Below are 23987 nucleotides of genomic sequence, written 5' to 3' on the forward strand. Positions count from 1 at the left end.
AGAACAACAAGAGAAAAGAGCAATCATGAGTTCCACTGGAACGAGCGAGAAGCCCACTTTCCAAAAGGACCTTTTGGAGGATTATACCCACAGAGAACTGAAACAATTCTGCAAAGATCTTCACATCACTACCACTGGTTTGAGCACCAAAGAAGACTTCCAGAAAGCCCTGACAGCCTGGGTAGAGTCCGGGGCCCCCCTCCCCCCACCAGAAGGAGACGGCAGGGAGGGAGGGCCGCAGAACGAAACCAGCGCCCAAGAAGGAGAGAGAACCGACCCCCTGGCCCGGAGTCTCAGCACGGAGAGGGGTCTGTCACAAGAGGAACTGACAGACCGAGAACGAAGCCGAATCCACAAGCTAGAGCTAGCGAGACTCAAAATAGAAGGAGAGCTCTAGTTGGCCGAGAAAAAGTTGGCCGTATAACAATTACGGTTACAAGGGGAACTAGAAGAAAAGAAGCTCCAGAGGGAGCATGAGGGAAAGAAACTCCAACTCGAACATGAGCGCAGCCTTAAGGAAATCGAACTAAATGCAAGAAGTGAAGAGACCCGAGCCCCGGGGAACCGAGAAACCCCTTCCCCGGTGGAGGCCAAAGTACACATCCCCAAGGATGTAGTAAAAGAGTACTACAAGGGAGACGACATCTAGCAGTGGTTCAAAGCGCACGAGGTAGCCATGACCTCCCACCGGGTACCCGAGAAGAATTGGGGGGCCGGATTGTGGGGGCGCTTCCTCAGTGAGGGGAGAGACACCATGCTGGACCTGCCCCCCGTCGTGCTGAATTCTTACCAACATATGAAGGACGCTCTGCTAGCCAGATATGGGCTCACCCCGGAGATGTACCGGCAGCGGTTCCGAGACTGCAAAAAGATCCCCGGCACAACATGGGTAGAATACATGAATTTCTACAGCCGGGCCTTGGAAGGGTGGATCAAGGGCAGCCAGGTTACCACCTTTGAAGGACTATTCGACTTAATCGCCTGGGAACACCTATCCACAAACTGTTTTGTGGAACTAAGACTGCACCTCCTGGACAGCAAATTGACGGACCCACGGAAGCTCGCTGTCGAGGCAGATCGTTGGGTGAACACCCGGGTCCACCGGGGGCCAGTGGGAGACTATGGCCGAAATGGACAGGGATCTTCCCGCCAGAGAGGAGGGGGAGGTCAAGGTAGGCAGCGGGAGTTCCAGTCAGGGCCCCAGCGTAGCCCCCCCTGAAACCAGTCCCAAAGCTCTCCCTCCGTGACTAGCGCAGGGCCCCCCTCTGGTAGACAGGGACCCCGACCCAACACGGCCTGCTACAAGTGCCAGCAACCTGGGCATTATGCCAGTGGCCCCCAGTGACCCCCAGTGTCCCCTGAACAAGAAACCCGCTGCGGCGGGTCCCCCCACACGCCAGGTAGCCTCGGTTGCTCTAGAGGAGGAAGAGTTAGAAGACACAGAGGGGTGGGAACCAGCAGCCATGTCATTAGTCTCCCTCTGGGATAGGGAGATGGTCCCGGGAGCCCCCCTGCCCAACAACACTGAGAAGTACCGACAACAGGTGACAGTCAACGGACACCGCATAGGGGCCCTCCGCGACACAGGAGCAAGCATCACCGCAGTGCGCTGCCACCTGGTCACAGAAGACCAGATTATACCCCACGCCTCCTGCCGGGTGGTCTCAGCCGATAATTCCGTCCGCACCTGCCGAATAGCTCAGGTCCCTTTTGAGTGGGAAGGGGTCTCCGGTGACTTGCGAGTAGCTGTCCGCACCGACATGCCCGTGGACTGTCTACTGGGCAACGATCTGGAGAGCTCCCCGTGGAAGCAGGTGGAGCGAAAAACTCACCTAGAGATGGTGGGCCTGCCCGAATGGGCATGCGTGAACACACGATCCATGACCACCAGAATGTCCACCCCCGGGGGGGTGGAACCGGAGACCCCTAGCCAGGCCTCCAACGACCAGGAGGAAAGCGAGCGACCCGGAGTCCTCTGATTACCCCCAGGGGAAGAAATCGACCCCGGCGCAGGTCCTCTAGGCCCTCCCGTCGGGCAGACCCAGAACTTGAACGACCTCCCTGAGTTAGCCCAGTGGCGCCAGGAAGGAGGACCTTCCCGAGAGGCGTTCTGCCTGGAACAGACCTCCTGTCCTTCTCTAGTCGGACCGCGGCAGCAGGCCGCCGCCCAGGCTGCCGGTGACCAATCCGGTTCCCATTTTGTCCATTGGGAAAATGGCCTCTTATATAGAGAACAGAAGTCTGCCGAACTAGGGTCAGCCCGGGTGCTGGTGGTACCCCTACGTTTCCGCGGCTTCCTCTTGAACCTGGCCAATGATGTGCCCCTGGCGGGACACCTGGGTCAAGACAAAACCTATCACCGACTGGTCACACATTTTTATTGGCCCCGCATGCGCGCCGATGTGGAGACCCACTGCAAGTCCTGCCCCACGTGCCAGGCCAGTGGGAAGAGCGGAGGGAAGCCCAAGGCTCCCCTCCAACCATTCCCCGTTGTCAGTACCCCCTTTGAACGGGTGGGGATAGACATCTTGGGGCCACTGGACCCCCGGACCTTCTTAGGCCACCGGTTCATCCTCATCCTGGTGGACCATGCCACCAGGTACCCCGAAGCCATTCCCCTCCGGACGGTGACAGCCCCTGTAGTGGGGCGGGCCCTGATGGGGCTCTTCTCCCGGGTGGGATTCCCGCAAGAAGTGGTGAGCAACCGAGGAACCAACTTTATCTCCAAGTACATGAAGTCTCTGTGGCAACAATGTGGGGTGACGTATAAGTTCACCACCCCATACCACCCCCAAGGTAACAGCCTGGTTGAGCGTTTCAACCGGACCCTCAAAGGGATGATCATGGGTCTCGAAGAGCCCCTGAGGCGTAAGTGGAACATCCTCCTACCCTGCCTCCTGTTCGCCTACCAGGAAGTCCCCCAGAAGTCCTTGGGGTTCAGCCCCTTCAAGCTGCTCTACGGGCACCCCCGTCCGGGGACCCCTCAGCCTGGTCAAGGAAGGCTGGGAGGCGGCGCCCCTGGCCCCCCCTGATGTGTTTCGATACATCCTGGCCCTCCGGAACCAGACTCGGAGGTTCATCCTCCAAGAGATCTCCGCCTGCGAGGATCCGGACATCAAAGGGCCACTGCACTATATCAAGGCCCGCCAGAGAACTAGCGGGCAGTGGAATCCTGGACAAGAGAGCTTTCGGACCTGGTCGCGGCTCAGCCACTCTAGGAGAAGATTGATACTTGAACTTTGGAACTTGTGCGAGCCCTGCTGACGTTGTCGCGGCTCATCCTCGTGGAGAAGGAACTGTGAAACCTCGGAGCCCTGCTGACCTCATCGCAGCTCACCCTTGCAACTAGAAGGACATTCGTGTAACATCCTGAGCCCTGCTGACGTGGTCGCGGCTCCCCAAGAGCCAACAGAAACTCTGTTCACTCCGGATCGAGCCCTGCTGACCTCGTCGCGGCTCGAGGAGTACTCTGGTCCGGCTGGACCATCGGCGCTACCTGTACTACCTGGCTCGAGAAGAAGTGAGTGGAGCAGCCAGTACAACCTCCATCTTCCGTATCCCCCGGCTCGAGGATTGAGAGATGTGCGCAGGGTACGCTTCGTACTGGCCCCATACTGTGACTATCCCGCTTCCCTACTCCTTACAACTGAGACTTTATGATCCCTCGATCGCTCTTGTAAATACGTATTCATTTTGCATAATTTCTCCTGTTTGATAAAGAAGTTTGATACTGAAATCCACGGTGTGGTGTCCGTCCATAAGTGTGGTGTAAGCTCAGTGTGTACGATCTTAGACACAAAGTCCTCACCGGCAAGGACCTCACGTTAGGTCTCGGCAGTATTCCTGGGAAAGCTGGGTCACGGAGTGGTCGGGAGAGTATATCCTGCTCCTCTGGGGTCGCCCCTTCCAACACAACCACACACACAACCACATATACAACCACACACACAACCACCCACAGAACCACACACACACAACCACCCAACCACACACACAACCACAACCACACACGAAACCACACACACACAACCACACACACAACAAAACACACACAACCACATCCAACCACACACACAACCACACACACAACCACACACCCAACCACACACACAACCACCCACACACAACCACACATAGAAGCACACACAACCACACACACACAACCACACACAACCACACACGACACCCAACCACACCCAACCACACACACACCCACACACACAACCACCCAACCACACACACAAACACACACACAAACACACACAACTGCACAACCAACCACACACAACCACACACACAACCACACACACCCACAACCACACACACAACAACCACACACACACAACCACGCACACAACCACACACAACCACACACACAACCACACACACACAACCACAACCACACACACCCACAACCACACACACAACCACACACACAACCACACACACACAACCACACACACACAACCACACATACAAACACACACACACAACCACACACACAACCACACAACCGCACAAACAACCACACCCAACCACACAACCACACACAGACACACACAACCACACACAACCACACAACCATGCAACCACACACAGACACAACCACACACACAAAACCACACACACCCACAACCAAACATACAACCACAAACACACACACACAACCACAACCACACACACACAACCACACCACACACAGCCACACACACAACCACACACACAACCACACACACAACTGCACAACCACACCCAACCGCAAAACCACACACAACCACACACACAACCACGCACACACACACAACCACACCCACCCACAACCACACACAAAACCACAACCACTCACACACACACACACACCCACCCACAACCACACCCACACACAACCACACCCACAACCACACACATAACTACACATAACCCCACACAACCACAACCACACATACATCCACAAACACACAACCACACACAACCACACACACAACCACACCCACTCACACACCCACACCCACAACCACACCCACAACTAAACCCACAACCACACCTACAACCACACACACACCCACACCAACAACCACACCCACAACCGCACACACAGCCACACATACAACCACACAAACCACACAAACAACCACATACACAACCACATACAACCACCCAACCACACCCACAACCACACCCGCACACAACCACACACACAACCACACACACAACCACACATACAACCACACATACAACCACACACACACAACCAACCTCACACACACAACCACACCCAACCACACACACAGCCACACACACAACCACACACACAACCACACACACAACCACACACACAACCACACACACACAACCACACACACACAACCACACACACAACCACACATAGAACCAAACACACACAACCACACATACACACAACCACACACACAACCACACACACACACACAACCACACACACAACCACACACACACAATCACACACACACACACAACCACACACAACCACACACGCAACCACACACAAAACCACACGCACAACCACACACACAACCACACACACACACAACCACACACACAACCACACATGACCTCACACACAACCACACACACAAACACACACACAACCCCACACACATACCCAACCACACACCTAACCACACACCCAACCACACACAACCACCCACACACACAACCACACACACAACCACACACAACCACAACCACACACACACACAACCACACACACACAGCCACACACACAGCCACAAACACAAACACAACCACACACAACCACACACACACAACCACACACACATAACCACACACACACACAACCACACACACAACCACACACACAAAACCACTCATACAACCACACACAACCACACACACACACACACACACACACAACCACACACACACACAAACACAACCACACACACACACAACCACATAAGGTTGCAGGACCATAAAGTGGAGTTTTCAGGATTTTGAATAGTTTCTTGTCTGAAGATGTTACTCTCTCCTGCGCACCCCACTCCTGTACTAAGGTTACGAGTGATTTGGCACCGGCCTTTCAGAGGTTCTTGCATCCACCCAAGTCTGGCCTGGCACTGGTGTGTCCCAGCCTGGCACACACCGGGTGATGATCTCCGCACCTCCTTCTAGACACCAGCTCACTACTGTTTGCAGTCTGTCACTCACCCCTCACCTCCCTGGCACTCACCCTTCACCCCTCAGGCCTGGCAGTCACTCCTCGCACCTGGCACTCACCCGTCTCCCTCTCTGGCACTCAGCAATGACTCTCCGTGACGCTCAACTGTCACCTCCCTGACACTCACTCTCAACCTCCTGGTACTCATACTTCCCCTCCCTGGCACATATCCTTCACCTCCCTGACACTCACCCATGTCCCTCCTGGCATTCACTACTTGCCCTTTTGGCAGTCACCCTTCACCTCCATGGCACTAGCCCTTCACCCCCCTGGCCTGGCAGCTACCCTTCACCCCTTGCACTCACCCTTCCCCTCCCTGGCACTCACCTTTGAACCTCCTGACTCTTACATCTCACCTCCATGGCAATCAACCTTCATCTCCCTGGCACTCATCCTTCATCCCCCTGGCACTCACCCTTCATCCCCCTGACCTGGCACTCAACCTCCACCTCTGTGGCACTAGCCCATTACCGGCCTGGCAGCTACCCCTCACCCCTGGCACTCAAACTTCCCCTTCTCTGCACTTACCCTTCCCCTCCCTGGCACTCACCCTTGACCCTCCTGACTCTTACGTCTCATCTCCCTGGCACTCACTCCTCACCTCTCCGGGTAAGCGAACGCTGCTGCTGCTCACAGCGACCTCTAGTGATGGTAAATGTGTATGGCGCCTGTGAAGCTCGAGACAACACCGATAAACTTTAAACTGGCATGACCCCGGAATGACAACCCCCTCCACCAGTCTGCACCAATCATTGTCCAGTCCAACACATAACAATCCTTGTAAAACCGGAACCTTCCTCTTTCTTTGCTGCTGCAGCAGCGAGTTAAGTGCCTTTCCCTTATTTGCTTCAGCGTAAGGGGGTTTATGGTGTGTGATTTTGTGATTGTTTGGTATTGCGCGATTGCGCGACTTTGTATAGCGCTATTGCGCGACTTTATCCGACGTCGGGTTTCTTCGTTACCCGGTCCGCCGTCCTGCGGTGTGCGTTGCGCGTTTGAGCGCGTTAGGGGGCGGTGGAACAGGAGGCGGCAGACGCGGCTTGCCCGCGCGCAGGGAGCAGTCGAGTGTGTGCCCCCAGTACGACACGCATGCGCGAGGAGCCGAGTTCCGATTTTGCATTACCGGCTCCTCGCGAAGTGCGCGTTTCTAGGCTGCATCAATCCTTGGCCTCATAGGAACGCTGACCGGAGCGTGTCCGGATTAGGAGCTTTGCTCTAGGGGAGCTTGAATGTTAATAGGGGTCTCCTTCCACCGTATAATTACCTGCCTCTGTGGTGTGTTGGCAACTGGGGTTGCAGAGTGTGTGTAGAGGCACCCCTGGGTTGCTCCCCCCTGTTAATCTCCTCCTCACCTCCTTCCACTTGGATATGGCGTATTACGCCGAGGAGGGCAACCAGTGGGTCGAATTCAATGAATACGAGCAGTATGAGCCTGAGGAAGAACAATTGGAGGAGAACTTAGGTGAAGCCCTGGCTACCCACGACCAGAGCTCTGTTAGTAAAACCCTGATTAAGGTCGTTAAAGCCTTTTACTAAGTCCCATCATACCTCGGGCAAGAGAAAGTTTAAATCCTCACGCAAAGGGGATACCTCTGCTCAGTCCCAGGACCACAAGTTAGCGCAGATGGCCAAGTCAGTGATGAGGGACCATGGCTCTACGGCTTATCAGACATCGGGGGATTCCTCCTCGACGCCACCTGGTACTTCGGACTCGGAGGTGGATTCGATTGCTTCTAAAAAGAAGGCTAGGAAGACTAAGCATGCGGCATACAAGGCAGATGATAGTCAGGTCCCTAAGAACCTTCTGTTTGACCCTAATAGTATGGTTCACCCTAGATCCACGGAATGGGTGCCCTGTGCTGAAGTTGCGCATTATGTCACCAATAACTTGCGTCAAGGTTTTGAGAGTGCGGTGCGAGCCACGTTGAGATCGGAATGCCCCAGACCTTCAGTGATAGGGAAAGTGACGGATACTCCGGACCTTGATCCTACCATGACAGCATTCATGAGGAAGTTCGCTAAGGACCCTAAAAAGGGGCTGGATAGAGCATGGCGGGGGTGCCAGGACAAATTGCTGGACGTCTCTGGACCCCTTACTAAAATTCTGGAGGCCGCGGTCAAGGCCAAGGAACAGGACGTGCCTATGGATACGTCTGATATCATGGAATGGGCCCAGCGCGCCATGTGCTTTTTGGGAAATGCGAATGTGGCTCTGTCCACAGAGCGGAGACGCTCTTTTCTGATGCGGATTGATTCCCAATTGGCAGAGATGGCCACCAATGAACCAGGTTCTATTACTAACGGCATGCTCTACGGAGACAAGTTCGTTAAGGAAATGGGCAAGTACGTCGCCACTTTCTCAGCGCTTGACAAGGCGCAGACTACGATCAAAAAGGTGCTTCACACCGGTGTTTTGACAGGGCCGGACGTCAGCGAGGTCGAGGGTCCGTCCGAGGTGTTAATCAGACCTCACGTGGAGGTGAGCAACGAGGCAGAGGTTACCAGCGCTCCAACTTCTATCCCTCCCGTAATCGAGGAGGTCGTGGCAGAGGACAGAAAGGAAACTACCGAGGACAACAGAATAATTCAGGAGACAACTCCTATTCAGGTACGGGTTCTTTGTGCAACAGAACACATGGTGGGAGGCAGAATGGCCTTATTTATTCACAAGTGGCGGGAGCTAACAACCGATCCCTGGGTGTTACAAACCGTCCAAGGGTACCACATAGAGTTTTATGCCTCCCCCGCGCAGCGTCAAGCGCCCGCGCCACTGCATTTTTCCCTACAAGAACAGAGTTTCATAGACGCAGAGGTGCTGGCTTTGCTCAGAAAGGGAGCAGTAGTGGAGACTTTGCCACACGTTCAGGGCTTTGCGAGCACCGTCTTCGTGGTTCCCAAGAAAGACCAGGGCTTTGGACTGGTTTTAAATCTCAGAGATTTCAACGCATGGGTTGTGTATCGGCACTTCAAAATGGAAGGCATACACCTACTGCGCGACATTCTGTTAGAACAGGATTGGATGGTACGTCTGGACTTGAAAGACGCATTCCTGACGGTGCCCATTTTTCAACAGCATCGACGCTTTCTTCAATTTCAGTGGCGCAACAAGTGGTTCGAGTTTGCCGCCATGCCCTTTGGCCTCTCGTCCGCTCCCTGGTGTTTCATCAAACTGATGAAACCAATAGTTCAGTGCTTAAGGGAGAGGGGCGTAAGGCTGATCATTTATCTAGACGACATCCTGATTTTGGGATGCTCGCCGGAGGTTGTTTCACTCCATCCGTCATGGACGGTTCACCTCCTTCAGGAACTGGGCTTCCTTTTGAATTTGCAGAAGTCCGTTCTGACACCTTCACAGGTTATGGAATTCCTGGGGTTCCAGGTCGACTCAGTGAAGGCTCAATTGCTCTTACCGCTCAAGAAGAGGGTGGCGATCAAGAAGGAATTGAGGAAAGCGCTTGTCTCTCCGACAATTTCCTTGAGGACCTTAGCACGTCTGGTGGGGCTTTTGGCCTCGTCCATCCAGGCGATCTTTCCGGGTCCCTTGCATTACAGAGCTATGCAACGATTGAAGGCATTGCATCTATGCAAGGGTGTGACTTACGCTCAACAGGTTTCCCTGTCGGCGGACGCTCGCACGGAGATGAACTGGTGGTTGGAGCATATGGAGGCCTGGAACGGCAGAGCCATCTTTGCTGTCACCCCAGAAGTGGTGATAGAGTCGGATGCGAGCCAGTGGGGCTGGGGAGCCCGTTGCGGCTCTGTGGAGACCGGGGGCCGCTGGTCCCGCGAAGAATTGAATCTCCACATCAATTGCCTGGAACTCCTGGCGGGTTCCTTTGCGGTGCGCACTCTATCCCCTCAAAAGATCTCTTGTGGCATTCTCCTACGCATGGACAATGTGTCCGCGGTACGGTATATAAATCGCCTCGGAGGCACCAGGTCTCGACTCCTGGCAGAGATAGCCAAGGACTTTTGGCATTGTTGCCTGGACCATCAAATCTCGGTGACGGCAGAGTACATTCCGGGATCTGTCAACGTGACAGCGGATTGGAACTCTCGGTATTTCAGGGATGTTAGCGATTGGAGGTTGCGTCCCAGGATTTTCAGGGCTTTGGACCACTTATGGGGTCCGTGTGTGATAGATCTGTTTGCCTCACGGCTCAACAGACAGTTGCCCCAATTCTTCAGTTGGCGTCCGGACCCATTGGCGATCAGCTCGGACGACTTTCTTCAATCGTGGACGACGGGCATTCTTTATGCGTTTCCTCCGTTCATCATGATCCCGAGGGTTCTAGCTCAGATTCGGAGGCAGAAGGCGGAGGTGATTTTGATCTCCCCGTGTTGGAAAACTCAAGCGTGGTTTCGGGTCGCGATGAGTCTTGCATGCGCATCACCAGTGCGAATCTCGTCGTTTCCAGACCTTCTTACGGACCCAGTGGGCCTTTAACATCCGCTGGTCCTTCTGGATCAGTTGTCTCTCATGGCGTGGAGACTTTCCAGAGACCCTGGCAAATGCCGGGAGTTTCTCAGGACACTCTCTTTCTCTTGTCACAGGCATGGGCACCTTCCACCCACAAGCGTTATGAGTCAGCTTGGAGACGTTGGGTTGGTTGGTGTAACGAACGGCAGGGAGATCCAGTGGGATCAGATATCTCTATGATTGTGAATTTCTTGGCAGATTTGGCACAGTCGGGCTTGGCATACAGATCGGTGAATACTTTCCGATCAGCTATTTCGGCAGACATCCGCACGTGGATGGTAAACCTGTTGGGGAACATCCACTGGTGTGTAAGGTTGTCAAGGGGATCCGGCTGGTGAACCCTCCTCAACCCAAGTATACTGAACTTTGGGACGTTTCTGTTATCTTGCGTTTTTTATCGGCTTGGCCGGCTAATGAGGGTCTGTCTAGGAAGCAGCTCTCAGCGAAACTTACGATTTTGCTATGTTTGATTTCCTGCAGAAGAGTATCGGACATTCGAGCACTGGAATTGTCAGGTAGAGTATTTACTCCCACGGGAGTTTCCTTTACAATTTCGAAGCGAACTAAGACACACTCAAAATGTATTTCCTATCCTGCATTTCCTCACCACAGTACATTGTGTGTAGTAAAGTGTTTAAAGGTATATGAGGATTGTACTAGAGAGTTTAGGAACGATTTTGGTCAATTGTTGATTTCCCTACAGAGACCTTTCCGCCCAGTCGCCAATGCTACTCTGGCCAGGTGGGTTTCCTGGTTGTTGAGTCTGGCGGGTATTGATTCCCCCAAATTTGGAGCTCATTCTGTTAGAGGGGCTATGGCCTCAAAATCCTTTGGTGCCGGTTCTCGGCTTCAAGAAATCATGACTGCGGCTGATTGGTCATCTGAATCTACTTTTAAAACGTTTTATCATAAACCTATTGTGGATGTGGCCTCGGTGGTGGTGGAGAAACTTTAAACTAGCATAATCGGAGCCTCCGTGGACTGACATAGAATGAAAAATTGTCTAGCAGTCGCGACAAAGAATTTTCAATTCTATTAAGGACACGGAGGCGAGGATTATCCCACCCGGGTTGACAGTGATCTACTTTGTATGGAGATTTGAAGATGTGATGTATTTTACCCACCCGAATGATGTTTATGGCTTGTTGTATTCCTTATTGTTGGAATAGCCATTACGACATGTATTTTCATTTCAGGTGATCTGCACGAGCAGACCTGAGAAAAGATTTCTGCGGGCTGAGCTGGTTTCAGCTGAGGAGGAGAAGTGTTCCCCTTCGGACAAGAGGATGCAATAGTTGCCACGTTGGGTTCCGGTCTTGGTTGGACTGCGGAGGAAATCGCAAAAAAAGAGGAAGGTTCCGGTTTTACAAGGATTGTTATGTGTTGGACTGGACAATGATTGGTGCAGACTGGTGGAGGGGGTTGTCATTCCGGGGTCATGCCAGTTTAAAGTTTATTGGCTGCTGTTTTTGTCAGTAAAGATAAGAGAAGCATAATCCTCGCCTCCTTGTCCTTAATAGAATTGAAAATTCTTTGTCGCGACTGCTAGACAATTTTTCATTCGCCTACTATTAACATAAGGGAAGAGAGATTACAGCAATCATTTTTTGTAAGGTAGAAATGATATCGATGACGTGACATTTTTACCCAGAATACTTGGAGCTGAGGTCTCACTCAACTTAGATTTCTGCGGCAGGAAACTGAGCTGTTTTCTTGGTAAATATTGTTGTTTCTGCATCCGAGTCCCACACCTGGAGCCCATGGGTGGCACAGGCCACATGCATGTACAGTAACGTCCTGTGCCTCAATTAATTTTCACAGGATGCCATCGTTTTTTACACCTTAATTCTCACCTTTACAGGTGGTTGCTGACAGATGGCCTTTACGGAAGCCGCAGAGAAACTTCTTAAAACGGTATGTTTTAAAAACATATTTTCTCAATCCCTTCTGGAAGAAATTAAAAAAGAAACCGGGCAGATAGGTGGTTAATAGCAGCATCGTTCCCCTGTTGACTTCAGTGCTATTTAGTCATATCTCTAGAACTGTAAGTGATCCGCAGGCCTATAAGTGGTAATTGGTTATATGTATATAATTATCTGTAGTTTGGGCCGGCAAAATTCCTTGTAAACGCATGCGAAAAAAGGCCTATATTCATTTGTGGTACCTTTATGTGATATGTCTATAGCTCCTGCCGGCCAAAGGATGTAGACGATATGTGTTCTACCTTTCAAAAAGAATACAAATATTTGGTCCATCAATATCTGTAGCTTTCATTAGTTATCGAATTTTATACTGTCCATGGTGTCTTTTTTCGGTCTTGCTAGAAACAGCTGTATTGCTAGGTTCATGTGACCAAAAATATTCATACTTAAGAACTCTACATATATATACAAACATACTCGGGTGGGGGAGGTCTTTGGGGCTACCCTCTTCATCCAGTAGTCTGATCAACCGTCATTCACAATTTACTATCTCTTAAAAAGAAGTGCATTTCTGTGCCAGTACTTCACTCTGGGAACTTATGTTTTTATTATTTTACTATTTTTTGATCTTCATCCTTTTAATGTTTAAACAATGTCTTGAGGTTATAGTAATTCAAAGCAGATCGTACCTTTTGTTTGCACCAATAATATCATATTTTCCTGCGGTGTGCGTTAAAATTGAAAAGACTACCCACATGCTAGAAAGTGCCTATACTGTACTAAAAAAAAGTCTGAGCAATGGTTAATTTTTTCCAAAATGAAATTCTTTTTTTTATTATAAGCATAAGACCACCACTTAGGCAGTGATATATTTTACTTCTGTTTTTGTTTTTGAGGACTATGTTTGTAGTAAAAAAAAAAAGATTCCCATTGACCAGCTTCGCAAGGCGAATCCTATTTGCTTTGCTAATGCCTATTTTGTCTCAGACGGGACCTCGGGTAGTTCATTTTTGCTACAGAAGAGTTAACCCTTCCTGTCGGTGGAATGGCATTAGTCAGGGACTGCATGATGTTCTGGCTCCTACAGATAGAGTGAGCAAGCCTGCCTTGGGCAGGATGGGGGAGGCAAACCACAGACCACAGGAGAAGGAAGTGTTTGCTCATTCCTCTGGTATTGTGGAGCATCCCCCTCCCACAGGTCAATGAATGGAGGGTCCATACTCACATGAAATGATCTTTGTTTCCTGTTTCCTGTAGGACTACAGTCAATGGCAAAGGATAAAGGGGAGCGAGTCTAAGACTCTGACGCGCATATCTTTGTTACCACCCATTGCAAAAAGCTTGGTTCCTGACAAAATCTTGGAGAAATCAGGCAAGCATGGTAAGGAAAGCTAAGCATCTATTTTTAATGGCCTACCTTTCTTAGCCAATGTCCCAGGTCTGGTTCCCATATTGGGATTTGATCCCTCACCACCCACCTCACACCCTCCTCTCAGCTTCCCTCAGCCTCCTGTAGATGGCGCTCTTACTTGCTCCTCTGTACCTGATCAGTTAGTCTTGTTGACTGGTGCTCCAGCGCACTCCGTCTCCTGTGGAAGATTGCAGATGCTCGGTCACTGGTGGTGTGGCGTATTCTCCAGTGTGCTCCAGTACACATTGCAGGAGCTGACGCCCTGGCACACAACCAGTAACCAGGCACACATTACAGGAGCTCACGCCCTGGCACACCACCAGTAGCCACCACCCTTACTTGGACTACAGTAGCTGATGCCTCGGCACACAGCCAGTAGCTGGCACACATAGCTACTGGCTGTGTGCCATGGCTCCCAACCAGTAGCTGGCACCCTGGCACATCCTACAGTAGCTGATGCCACTGCACACAACCTGCAGGTGCCCCCCTGGCACACACTACAGTAGCTGATGCCATGGCTCACAACCAGTAGCTAGCACCCTGGCACACACTACAATATCTGATTCCACTGCACACAACCAGCAGGTGGCCCCCTGGCACACACTACAGTAGCGGATGCCATTTCACACAACTAGTAGCTGTCCGTCCTCCCTGGCACACACTGCAGTAGCTGATGCCATGGCACACAACCAGTAGCTGGCCCCCTGGCACACACTACAGTATCTGATGCCATGGCACACGACCAGTAGCTGGCCCCCTGGCACACACTACAGTATCTGATGCCATGGCACACGACCAGTAGCTGTCCCCCCTGGCACACACTACATTAGCTAATGTCATGGCACACAACCAGAAGCTGGCACCATGGCACACACTACAGTAGCTGATGCCATGGCACACGACCAGTAGCTGTCCCCCCTGGCACACACTACAGTAGCTGATGCCATGGCACACAACTAATAGGTTGCACCCTGACACGCACTACAGCAGCTGATGCCCTGGCACACAACCAGTAGCTGGCACCATGGCACACAACTAGTAGCTAGCACCCTATTCTGGCACACATTACAGTAGCTGATGCCATAACACACAACCATTAGCTGGCACCTTGGCACACACTACAGTATCCCATGCCCTAAAACCTGACCAGTAACTGACACCCTGGCAGAAACTCCAGCACATTTCCTTTAGCTAGAGCCTTGACACACACCCATGAGCTGCTGCTCTGGCATCTTCTCTCAGGGCTGGTGCTTTACCACCTTCCCTTGTAACTACTTCCCTGGCACGCTCGTCACCACTGTGCCACACTGTCTGGCATCTGATGCTCACATTTGGCTTTCCCTATGGCACTGTCTTCTATAGTCAGTTATTTCCAGCTTCTCGTAGAGCTAGTCCTCTAATGTAAAGTCACATTTTAAGTAATGTAATGTTCACTGTACACGAATAGCCTATTGCCATCATTTGTATGCACATGAAGCTTTTTTTTTTTTAATCTGGGCACTCCTCCAGTTCTAGGATTCTTATTTACCAGAGCTAAAGTGTCTGCACATATCGCATGTCGTTGACCTAGATAGAACCATTGTATATTTACAGTCGACCTATAAGCAGAAATATTACATAATGAGAGAGTTGTTAAAATCCATACCATGACATTATCAGATCCCTTGGACAAGAGGACTGTTGTATAGAACAAGCAGATTTATGAATAGGGCTTTTTTTTAACTTTTCTGTCTGTATTTATCCATATATATTTTGTGGCCAGTTTATTGGCGTGTGTCCATATTTATTTTGTGAACAGATGATGTGACAACTTGTATATTTCGGCATTTATTTAACAGTTAAACGTGCACACCTACTTTGATGCCTGTCAGGTTTTAGCACATTACACTGCCAAAAATAATAAAACCACGTGAAACAAAAATAGCATAATAGCACAAATATATATTGAGACATGCAGTAATTTAAAGCAAATCTCATTCCGTTTTGTAATTCCCCATGCTGCCAGTATGTAAAACTATGGCCTGAAAGCCATTAATCTCAGGAAGGAGAATCACTCAAAACTATCTGTACTTTTCCACTTCTAAAAATAAATACAGACAGGAAACACAATATTTTTTTGTCTGTATTTATCTTTAAAAATCAGTAAAAACGGAAAACAGGTACCGCTATTTATGAAGCATTCCGTCCATTGGAGAAGTAGATATTTACTACAATTCCACAGCCCTGAATGTAGATATTGCACTTGAGTCTTTTGGATTCTGGGTTGACCTGTGAAAGAGAATTAAAAGGAAATGCTATACAAGCTTTACAGACATAAAACCCTCCGATCCACAACAATCAGTTCAATAGGCTCAAGACATAAGCATCTATGTGACAGCATCTATTATAGCTGCTGCATATGTCCCCTCTTCTATATTATAATCTGATCCATCCTCAAGATGTGGCTCTCCAGCATTGTCCCTGCTTTTTTTGTGTTCACCACCATCTTATAACATTAGTCATCTGGTAACATGCTCTACAGACAGCAGACAAACTGAAGGTAGTGGGAAGGTGGTGTAGAACATTTATATGTTGATTTACGGCTTTACTTGCTTGGGTGAAAGTATGAAATATATTAGGTGCCTATTTCTGATATAGATTTATTTTACTCTGTCTTTAAAAGTAGAGAGAAATTGTCTCATGTTTCAAGATGTCACCTAGAGGGTGACTGACAGCTCTAGTGTCACACCTCTTTCTATTGCTGTGCTTATGTTTGGTTACTTTTACCTTAGCACATTCCCTAATGCTAGAGTCTCCATGTTGTTTCCTGTAGCTTTTAATACTGCACCACTACCTATGGCTGGTTATCGTGCCCTTATGATCTGCCACTGTCGCCAACATGTGACGCCTCAACCATTACAGTTGCACTGTTACCTCTATCTGTTCTCCTACAGCTTTACTTCATGGAGCCAGTGTTGATATTCTGACCCTTACAGCTTTTCTCTCACACCAAGCCCCTGTGATCAGTGCTATTTTCTAAATCCATTCTTTGTACCTAAGGCATATGTCTCTTTTTACCTTGGACAGGTGCACATCGTGCCAATGCAGCCATCACTGTGGGAACACAGTCCTCCCCACGGCGCAAAAGGTCCAAACGAAAGCACTCCAAGAAAAGCAAACGCTCTCTACAGCCAAAGGAGGAAAATATCCTACAGGTATGTGCCTTCATGTTGTGACTCCTGATCATCAGTCATTGGCAGTCAGCATGTGTGTGTCTGTTTCCTGTCCCCAGGAGTCGTGGCTGCTGCCTGGAAGCAACAGTGAGGTGGGAGGGGGGTGGGGGGTGGGGAATGGAGGGCAGGGGCGGGGTGTGGGCTGATCACAATAAAAACTAAAAAAAACGTACCTCCTGGCCGGCTGGCTGGCCGCCGCCGTCTCTCCTGCGTCCTCTTCGTGGCTTCTTGTAAGAAACAGGAAGCACCAGGGCTCCCGCGCTCCCCATCACAATGCTGCAATGCAGCATTGTGATTGGTCTGAGTGCCGTGACACGGCGCTCAGCCAGGGGGTGTAGGGGTGGGTATGTTCTCCTTGCAAGCTGTAGTGCAGCCTGCATGGAGAAGGGGGAAAGTGCGCATGACTGGTTTAGACAGCCCGAGAGGGCCTGACCAAACAGTCATTGCTCACTTAGGAGGGTTGTACCCTCCTCCCCTCCTCTTCAACCCCACCCGCCCTCTCATGCAAGCTGTCGTAGCAGGAGGACAAAATAAAATGATAATAACATTAGTCATCATTTTATTTGTTCCTTTCTTTTGCTCCTCCAATGCAATGGGGCAAAGCTCCTCCGCCTTAGCGGAGGAGCCGCCACTGGTACCCAGTGACGCCCCTCCATGTAAAGACCGATTTCTGTCCATAGTAAAAGGTTCACTTCTAATATTTAATGATATCCCTTCCTTCCTGCATCCATGTTTGACCTCTCCTATCCCTTAGGAAGTGGCACCATCATCTTTCAGTGACCCCTGAGTCATCTTATCCTGGCTCTGGTGATGGCGCCCCTTCTCAAATTCATGACTATCCTCTCCTGCTTGCACTCATAGGTGGTCTATGGTAGCGGAGGGAGTGTTTATTCATAACAGAATGGAAAGATCACCTTTTAGTTTCAGATGGTCTTTTCTCTGAGGGTAGTGAATACTCAGACCACTCAAAGCCAAAATACCTAGGCTTGAATTCTGCATTATGGAGTAGGTGCTCATACCTTGATCTTAGCAAATAAAGCATTTATTTTCAAAAATATTACTTATGAGTGCCAAACCACTGCACTCAGACCAATCCCAACGCTGCTGTAAGGCAGCGTTGTGATTGGTCTTGGGAGTCTGAGAACCTGGGTGCTTCCTGCAACGGAGGAGAGGCGGTGGCTGGTGACGGTGACCACCAGGTATGGTTGGTTTTGTTTTTTCATTTTTTTCCCCGTGTCCCACCTCACCCCCTGCCCCCCAACCATTCCCTACCAGCTTCCACTGAGGATGTGTCAGATATTTTGCCAAGATATTTGTAAGCACTAACACTTTCTGGAGTGCAGCCCTCCAAATTCCATTGGCATCAAAATGTATGCCTCCCAAATATCATAATGTTGCTTTGACTGTGTTCACTTTTAGGATGTTACAGCTCTAATATTAAGATAGTGCATCCAACATACAGTGGAGACCCTTGGGGAAACACTACCAGCCACAATTAGTTTACATCTTATATTGCACTGATATTCAAGAATTGAAGAGTTGGGGGAAATAAACCCATATGTGATAGCATAGTATAAAGAGCACTTAAATAAATCTTAAATAAAGTTGGTGGGCGCACACAGCCCGTTTCACGCTGGCCCTTATGATAATCTTGGGTCCTTAACTTTCTGAATCAGTATTTTGGGGAGTTAGGTCCCAGTATTTAAATGTAAGTTCACCAAGATATTAAATAGAGGCTCAGAAAAACCCAAAATTGTTAAGCTATAACAAATCATTGACCTATCAATGGAATCAATACCTCTCAAAAACTCAGCGCACCCTATAGTGGATTATCCTGCGGTTTATAGGAAAGCATTGTCATTAGACATGAAGAGATCCCCTGGTGCACCATAGAATGGCATTGAGAGAACCCTAATTGCATTATTGGAAAAACATTATTGTCTTTAATCTTCCAACACTTTGTTTCGGTAATATTGTAGCAAATAATTTAATTGGAGGTCACATTATAGAAACTAGCAGTAGTCGCTGGGATTTTCAGGGTTACCTCTTTTTTTAAATATGGCAACTTACACCACTTCTTTCCAATTTTCAGCTGTTCTTTTGATCTCCAACTTCTAAAAAAATCTTGTAATCGAAGGATATGCAGTTTTCAACATTAAATCCCTGCTCAAAATTGTTTGTACTTGATTATATATTTTTTTGATATTGCATTTGTTTTATGTGAAGCAAAGATGTCCTCATTAAAACACAACATTTTTGACTCCACGTATTAAATGATTTACTCAATTGCATATATACAGTAGAGTGCCAAGTGTGCTGCTCGGGTAATTATGTAAACATTTGGGAATTTTAGGATTATTCACGGTATTTTGCATCTGGTTAGTTGATAGGCCATAAAGATGCACACTTGCTTCAGTGGATAATTTTGAGTTGGCATGATTTGGAATTGGCATGAAGTCCACAGCATGGTAATAAGAGCATTTCCTTTTTTGACAGATTTTTTAAAATTTCCCTGGTGATAATTTAGATAGCCAGTTCACAATCTTTTTGTCGGCTGCCTGTTAGTTAGGGTATGTTTACCCTAACTATCAGTTATCTGTACAGTTATCAGTTAACTATAAGTTATCAGTTTTCTTCTGGCTAATAATTTCAAAGTCCACAAAGCAGCTAAAACATTTAACACTAATGTCTGTGTAATCACTTTCAAAGAAAGTTAAAGACCCAATACCAGTAAGATCAGCCAGGTTTTTAGGGCTCGGACTCCTCCCCCTCCTGGGGGAGGAGTTAAGAGATCCTAATGTTATAAGAAAAAAAAAGAAGAAGAAGAAGAAGGGCCTTGGTGAGAGGAATTCCACACATTCCTTTGCGTTTTCTGGCATCTGGTCAGTGATTCGTCTTCCCTGTGCTGTGTATGTAGTAGCCTTGAAGTGATAGGCTGTAAGTAATGTACGCGTGCCCGATGTGGCATTTTGTGTGCGAGAGCGAGCATGGCAGAGTGATTAATCTTAATTACGAGCTGTCAGAGTGCCCGTGTAATGCAAGCCAGATGATGCGAACGCGTTCACAGCGGTGAGCGCGTTCAATGTTAAATGACGAGAGGCAGCAGGCGAGGCTCACAGAAGATGACTCATACATGCTCGTCCACACTGTAGTTCTTGTTTTAAGTTGCTACGGGGTGTCTTTTTTCTGCCTCTGCGTGACAGTCTGTAAGAATAATGAGCGATGGTGTGCTGACTGTTTATTTTTAGGGTCTGGGAAGGGGAGTGTGTCCGTCCGTTGTTTGAATGTGTGTAGGTTTCAGTTCAATGATCCAGAACACGGAGGAGAGAGACGTTGTCTACGTAATCAGATTTTTAAAAACTTCACTGCCCCACAGTTTCTAGAACAGGCTGTTGACTGCAAGACTGATGCACATTCCCAGACTTCCGTAATTTCTAATGAAGTTTAGGCATTTTGAACTTTCTGAACCCTGTCTGATGCAGCCACTTCACTAATACATAACAGAACAGGCACAGTTTCCCTCGCTGCTGTATAACCGCCAAATGGTTCCAAGCCCATACAGTCCATGGCCTCTCTGGAAATGTTTCCAGGTGGATGCTAGTTCGCTGAGGGCAGGTGAGCAGAGTGCGAGTATGCAGGGTGAGCAGAGTGTGAGTTTGCAGGGTGAGCAGAGTGTGAGTATGCAGGGTGAGCAGTATGTAAGTATGCAGGGTGATCAGTATGTGGGTGTCCAGGGCCAGGAGTGTGTGAGTGTGCAGGGTCAGCAGTGTGTGAGCATGCAGGGTGAGCAGTACGTTGGTGTCCAGGGCCGGCAGTGTGTCAGTGTGCAGGGTCAGCAGTGTGTGAGTATGCAGGGTGAGCAGAGTGCGAGTATGCAGGGTGAGCAGAGTGCGAGTATGCAGGGTGAGCAGAGTGCGAGTATGCAGGGTGAGCAGAGTGCGAGTATGCAGGGTGAGCAGAGTGCGAGTATGCAGGGTGAGCAGAGTGCGAGTATGCAGGGTGAGCAGAGTGCGAGTATGCAGGGTGAGCAGAGTGTGAGTTTGCAGGGTGAGCAGAGTGTGAGTATGCAGGGTGATCAGTATGTAAGTATGCAGGGTGATCAGTATGTGGGTGTCCAGGGCCAGGAGTGTGTGAGTGTGCAGGGTCAGCAGTGTGTGAGCATGCAGGGTGAGCAGTACGTTGGTGTCCAGGGCCGGCAGTGTGTCAGTGTGCAGGGTCAGCAGTGTGTGAGTATGCAGGGTGAGCAGTGTTTGAGTATGCAGGGTGATCAGTATACGAGTATACAGGGTGATCAGTATACGGGTGTCCAGGGCCAGCAGTGTGTCAGTGTGCAGGGTCAGCAGTGTGTGAGTATGCAGGGTGAGCAGAGTGCGAGTATGCAGGGTGAGCAGAGTGCGAGTATGCAGGGTGAGCAGAGTGCGAGTATGCAGGGTGAGCAGAGTGCGAGTATGCAGGGTGAGCAGAGTGCGAGTATGCAGGGTGAGCAGAGTGCGAGTATGCAGGGTGAGCAGAGTGCGAGTATGCAGGGTGAGCAGAGTGCGAGTATGCAGGGTGAGCAGAGTGCGAGTATGCAGGGTGAGCAGAGTGCGAGTATGCAGGGTGAGCAGAGTGCGAGTATGCAGGGTGAGCAGAGTGCGAGTATGCAGGGTGAGCAGAGTGTGAGTTTGCAGGGTGAGCAGAGTGTGAGTATGCAGGGTGATCAGTATGTAAGTATGCAGGGTGATCAGTATGTGGGTGTCCAGGGCCAGGAGTGTGTGAGTGTGCAGGGTCAGCAGTGTGTGAGCATGCAGGGTGAGCAGTACGTTGGTGTCCAGGGCCGGCAGTGTGTCAGTGTGCAGGGTCAGCAGTGTGTGAGTATGCAGGGTGAGCAGTGTTTGAGTATGCAGGGTGATCAGTATACGAGTATACAGGGTGATCAGTATACGGGTGTCCAGGGCCAGCAGTGTGTCAGTGTGCAGGGTCAGCAGTGTGTGAGTATGCAGGGTGAGCAGAGTGCGAGTATGCAGGGTGAGCAGAGTGCGAGTATGCAGGGTGAGCAGAGTGCGAGTATGCAGGGTGAGCAGAGTGCGAGTATGCAGGGTGAGCAGAGTGCGAGTATGCAGGGTGAGCAGAGTGCGAGTATGCAGGGTGAGCAGAGTGCGAGTATGCAGGGTGAGCAGAGTGCGAGTATGCAGGGTGAGCAGAGTGCGAGTATGCAGGGTGAGCAGAGTGCGAGTATGCAGGGTGAGCAGAGTGCGAGTATGCAGGGTGAGCAGAGTGCGAGTATGCAGGGTGAGCAGAGTGCGAGTATGCAGGGTGAGCAGAGTGCGAGTATGCAGGGTGAGCAGAGTGTGAGTATGCAGGGTGAGCAGAGTGTGAGTATGCAGGGTGAGCAGAGTGTGAGTATGCAGGGTGATCAGTATGTAAGTATGCAGGGTGATCAGTATGTGGGTGTCCAGGGCCAGGAGTGTGTGAGTGTGCAGGGTCAGCAGTGTGTGAGCATGCAGGGTGAGCAGTACGTTGGTGTCCAGGGCCGGCAGTGTGTCAGTGTGCAGGGTCAGCAGTGTGTGAGTATGCAGGGTGAGCAGTGTTTGAGTATGCAGGGTGATCAGTATACGAGTATACAGGGTGATCAGTATACGGGTGTCCAGGGCCAGCAGTGTGTCAGTGTGCAGGGTCAGCAGTGTGTGAGTATGCAGGGTGAGCAGAGTGCGAGTATGCAGGGTGAGCAGAGTGCGAGTATGCAGGGTGAGCAGAGTGCGAGTATGCAGGGTGAGCAGAGTGCGAGTATGCAGGGTGAGCAGAGTGCGAGTATGCAGGGTGAGCAGAGTGCGAGTATGCAGGGTGAGCAGAGTGCGAGTATGCAGGGTGAGCAGAGTGCGAGTATGCAGGGTGAGCAGAGTGCGAGTATGCAGGGTGAGCAGAGTGCGAGTATGCAGGGTGAGCAGAGTGCGAGTATGCAGGGTGAGCAGAGTGCGAGTATGCAGGGTGAGCAGAGTGCGAGTATGCAGGGTGAGCAGAGTGCGAGTATGCAGGGTGAGCAGAGTGTGAGTATGCAGGGTGAGCAGAGTGTGAGTATGCAGGGTGATCAGTATGTAAGTATGCAGGGTGAGCAGAGTGCGAGTATGCAGGGTGAGCAGAGTGCGAGTATGCAGGGTGAGCAGAGTGTGAGTATGCAGGGTGAGCAGAGTGTGAGTATGCAGGGTGATCAGTATGTAAGTATGCAGGGTGATCAGTATGTGGGTGTCCAGGGCCAGGAGTGTGTGAGTGTGCAGGGTCAGCAGTGTGTGAGCATGGAGGGTGAGCAGTACGTTGGTGTCCAGGGCCGGCAGTGTGTCAGTGTGCAGGGTCAGCAGTGTGTGAGTATGCAGGGTGAGCAGTGTTTGAGTATGCAGGGTGATCAGTATACGAGTATACAGGGTGATCAGTATACGGGTGTCCAGGGCCAGCAGTGTGTCAGTGTGCAGGGTCAGCAGTGTGTGAGTATGCAGGGTGAGCAGAGTGCGAGTATGCAGGGTGAGCAGAGTGCGAGTATGCAGGGTGAGCAGAGTGCGAGTATGCAGGGTGAGCAGAGTGCGAGTATGCAGGGTGAGCAGAGTGCGAGTATGCAGGGTGAGCAGAGTGCGAGTATGCAGGGTGAGCAGAGTGCGAGTATGCAGGGTGAGCAGAGTGCGAGTATGCAGGGTGAGCAGAGTGTGAGTATGCAGGGTGAGCAGAGTGTGAGTATGCAGGGTGAGCAGAGTGTGAGTATGCAGGGTGAGCAGAG

The 23987-nt window shown here is 50.3% G+C and overlaps 1 protein-coding gene across 4 annotated transcripts in view; it reads left to right on the plus strand.

The window, feature by feature from the left end:
• The window catches only part of C7H20orf96 (chromosome 7 C20orf96 homolog), a 91228-nt gene that overhangs the window by 20445 nt on the left and 46796 nt on the right, over positions 1-23987 (plus strand). For 2 of the 4 annotated variants that reach the window (XM_078651732.1, XM_078651734.1), the window contains exons 2-5: positions 11894-12046; positions 12557-12611; positions 13877-14000; positions 17097-17224. In XM_078651732.1, coding sequence (XP_078507858.1) covers positions 12573-12611; positions 13877-14000; positions 17097-17224 — 291 coding nt within the window. In that variant the 5' untranslated portion in view covers positions 11894-12046; positions 12557-12572. The remainder of the gene's footprint in view (positions 1-11893; positions 12047-12556; positions 12612-13876; positions 14001-17096; positions 17225-23987) is intronic. The other 2 variants (XM_078651733.1, XM_078651736.1) reach the window with 1 other exon arrangement.

The sequence above is a fragment of the Lissotriton helveticus genome, chromosome 7 (genome assembly GCF_964261635.1).
Source record: "Lissotriton helveticus chromosome 7, aLisHel1.1, whole genome shotgun sequence".
Taxonomy (NCBI): Eukaryota; Metazoa; Chordata; class Amphibia; order Caudata; family Salamandridae; genus Lissotriton; species Lissotriton helveticus.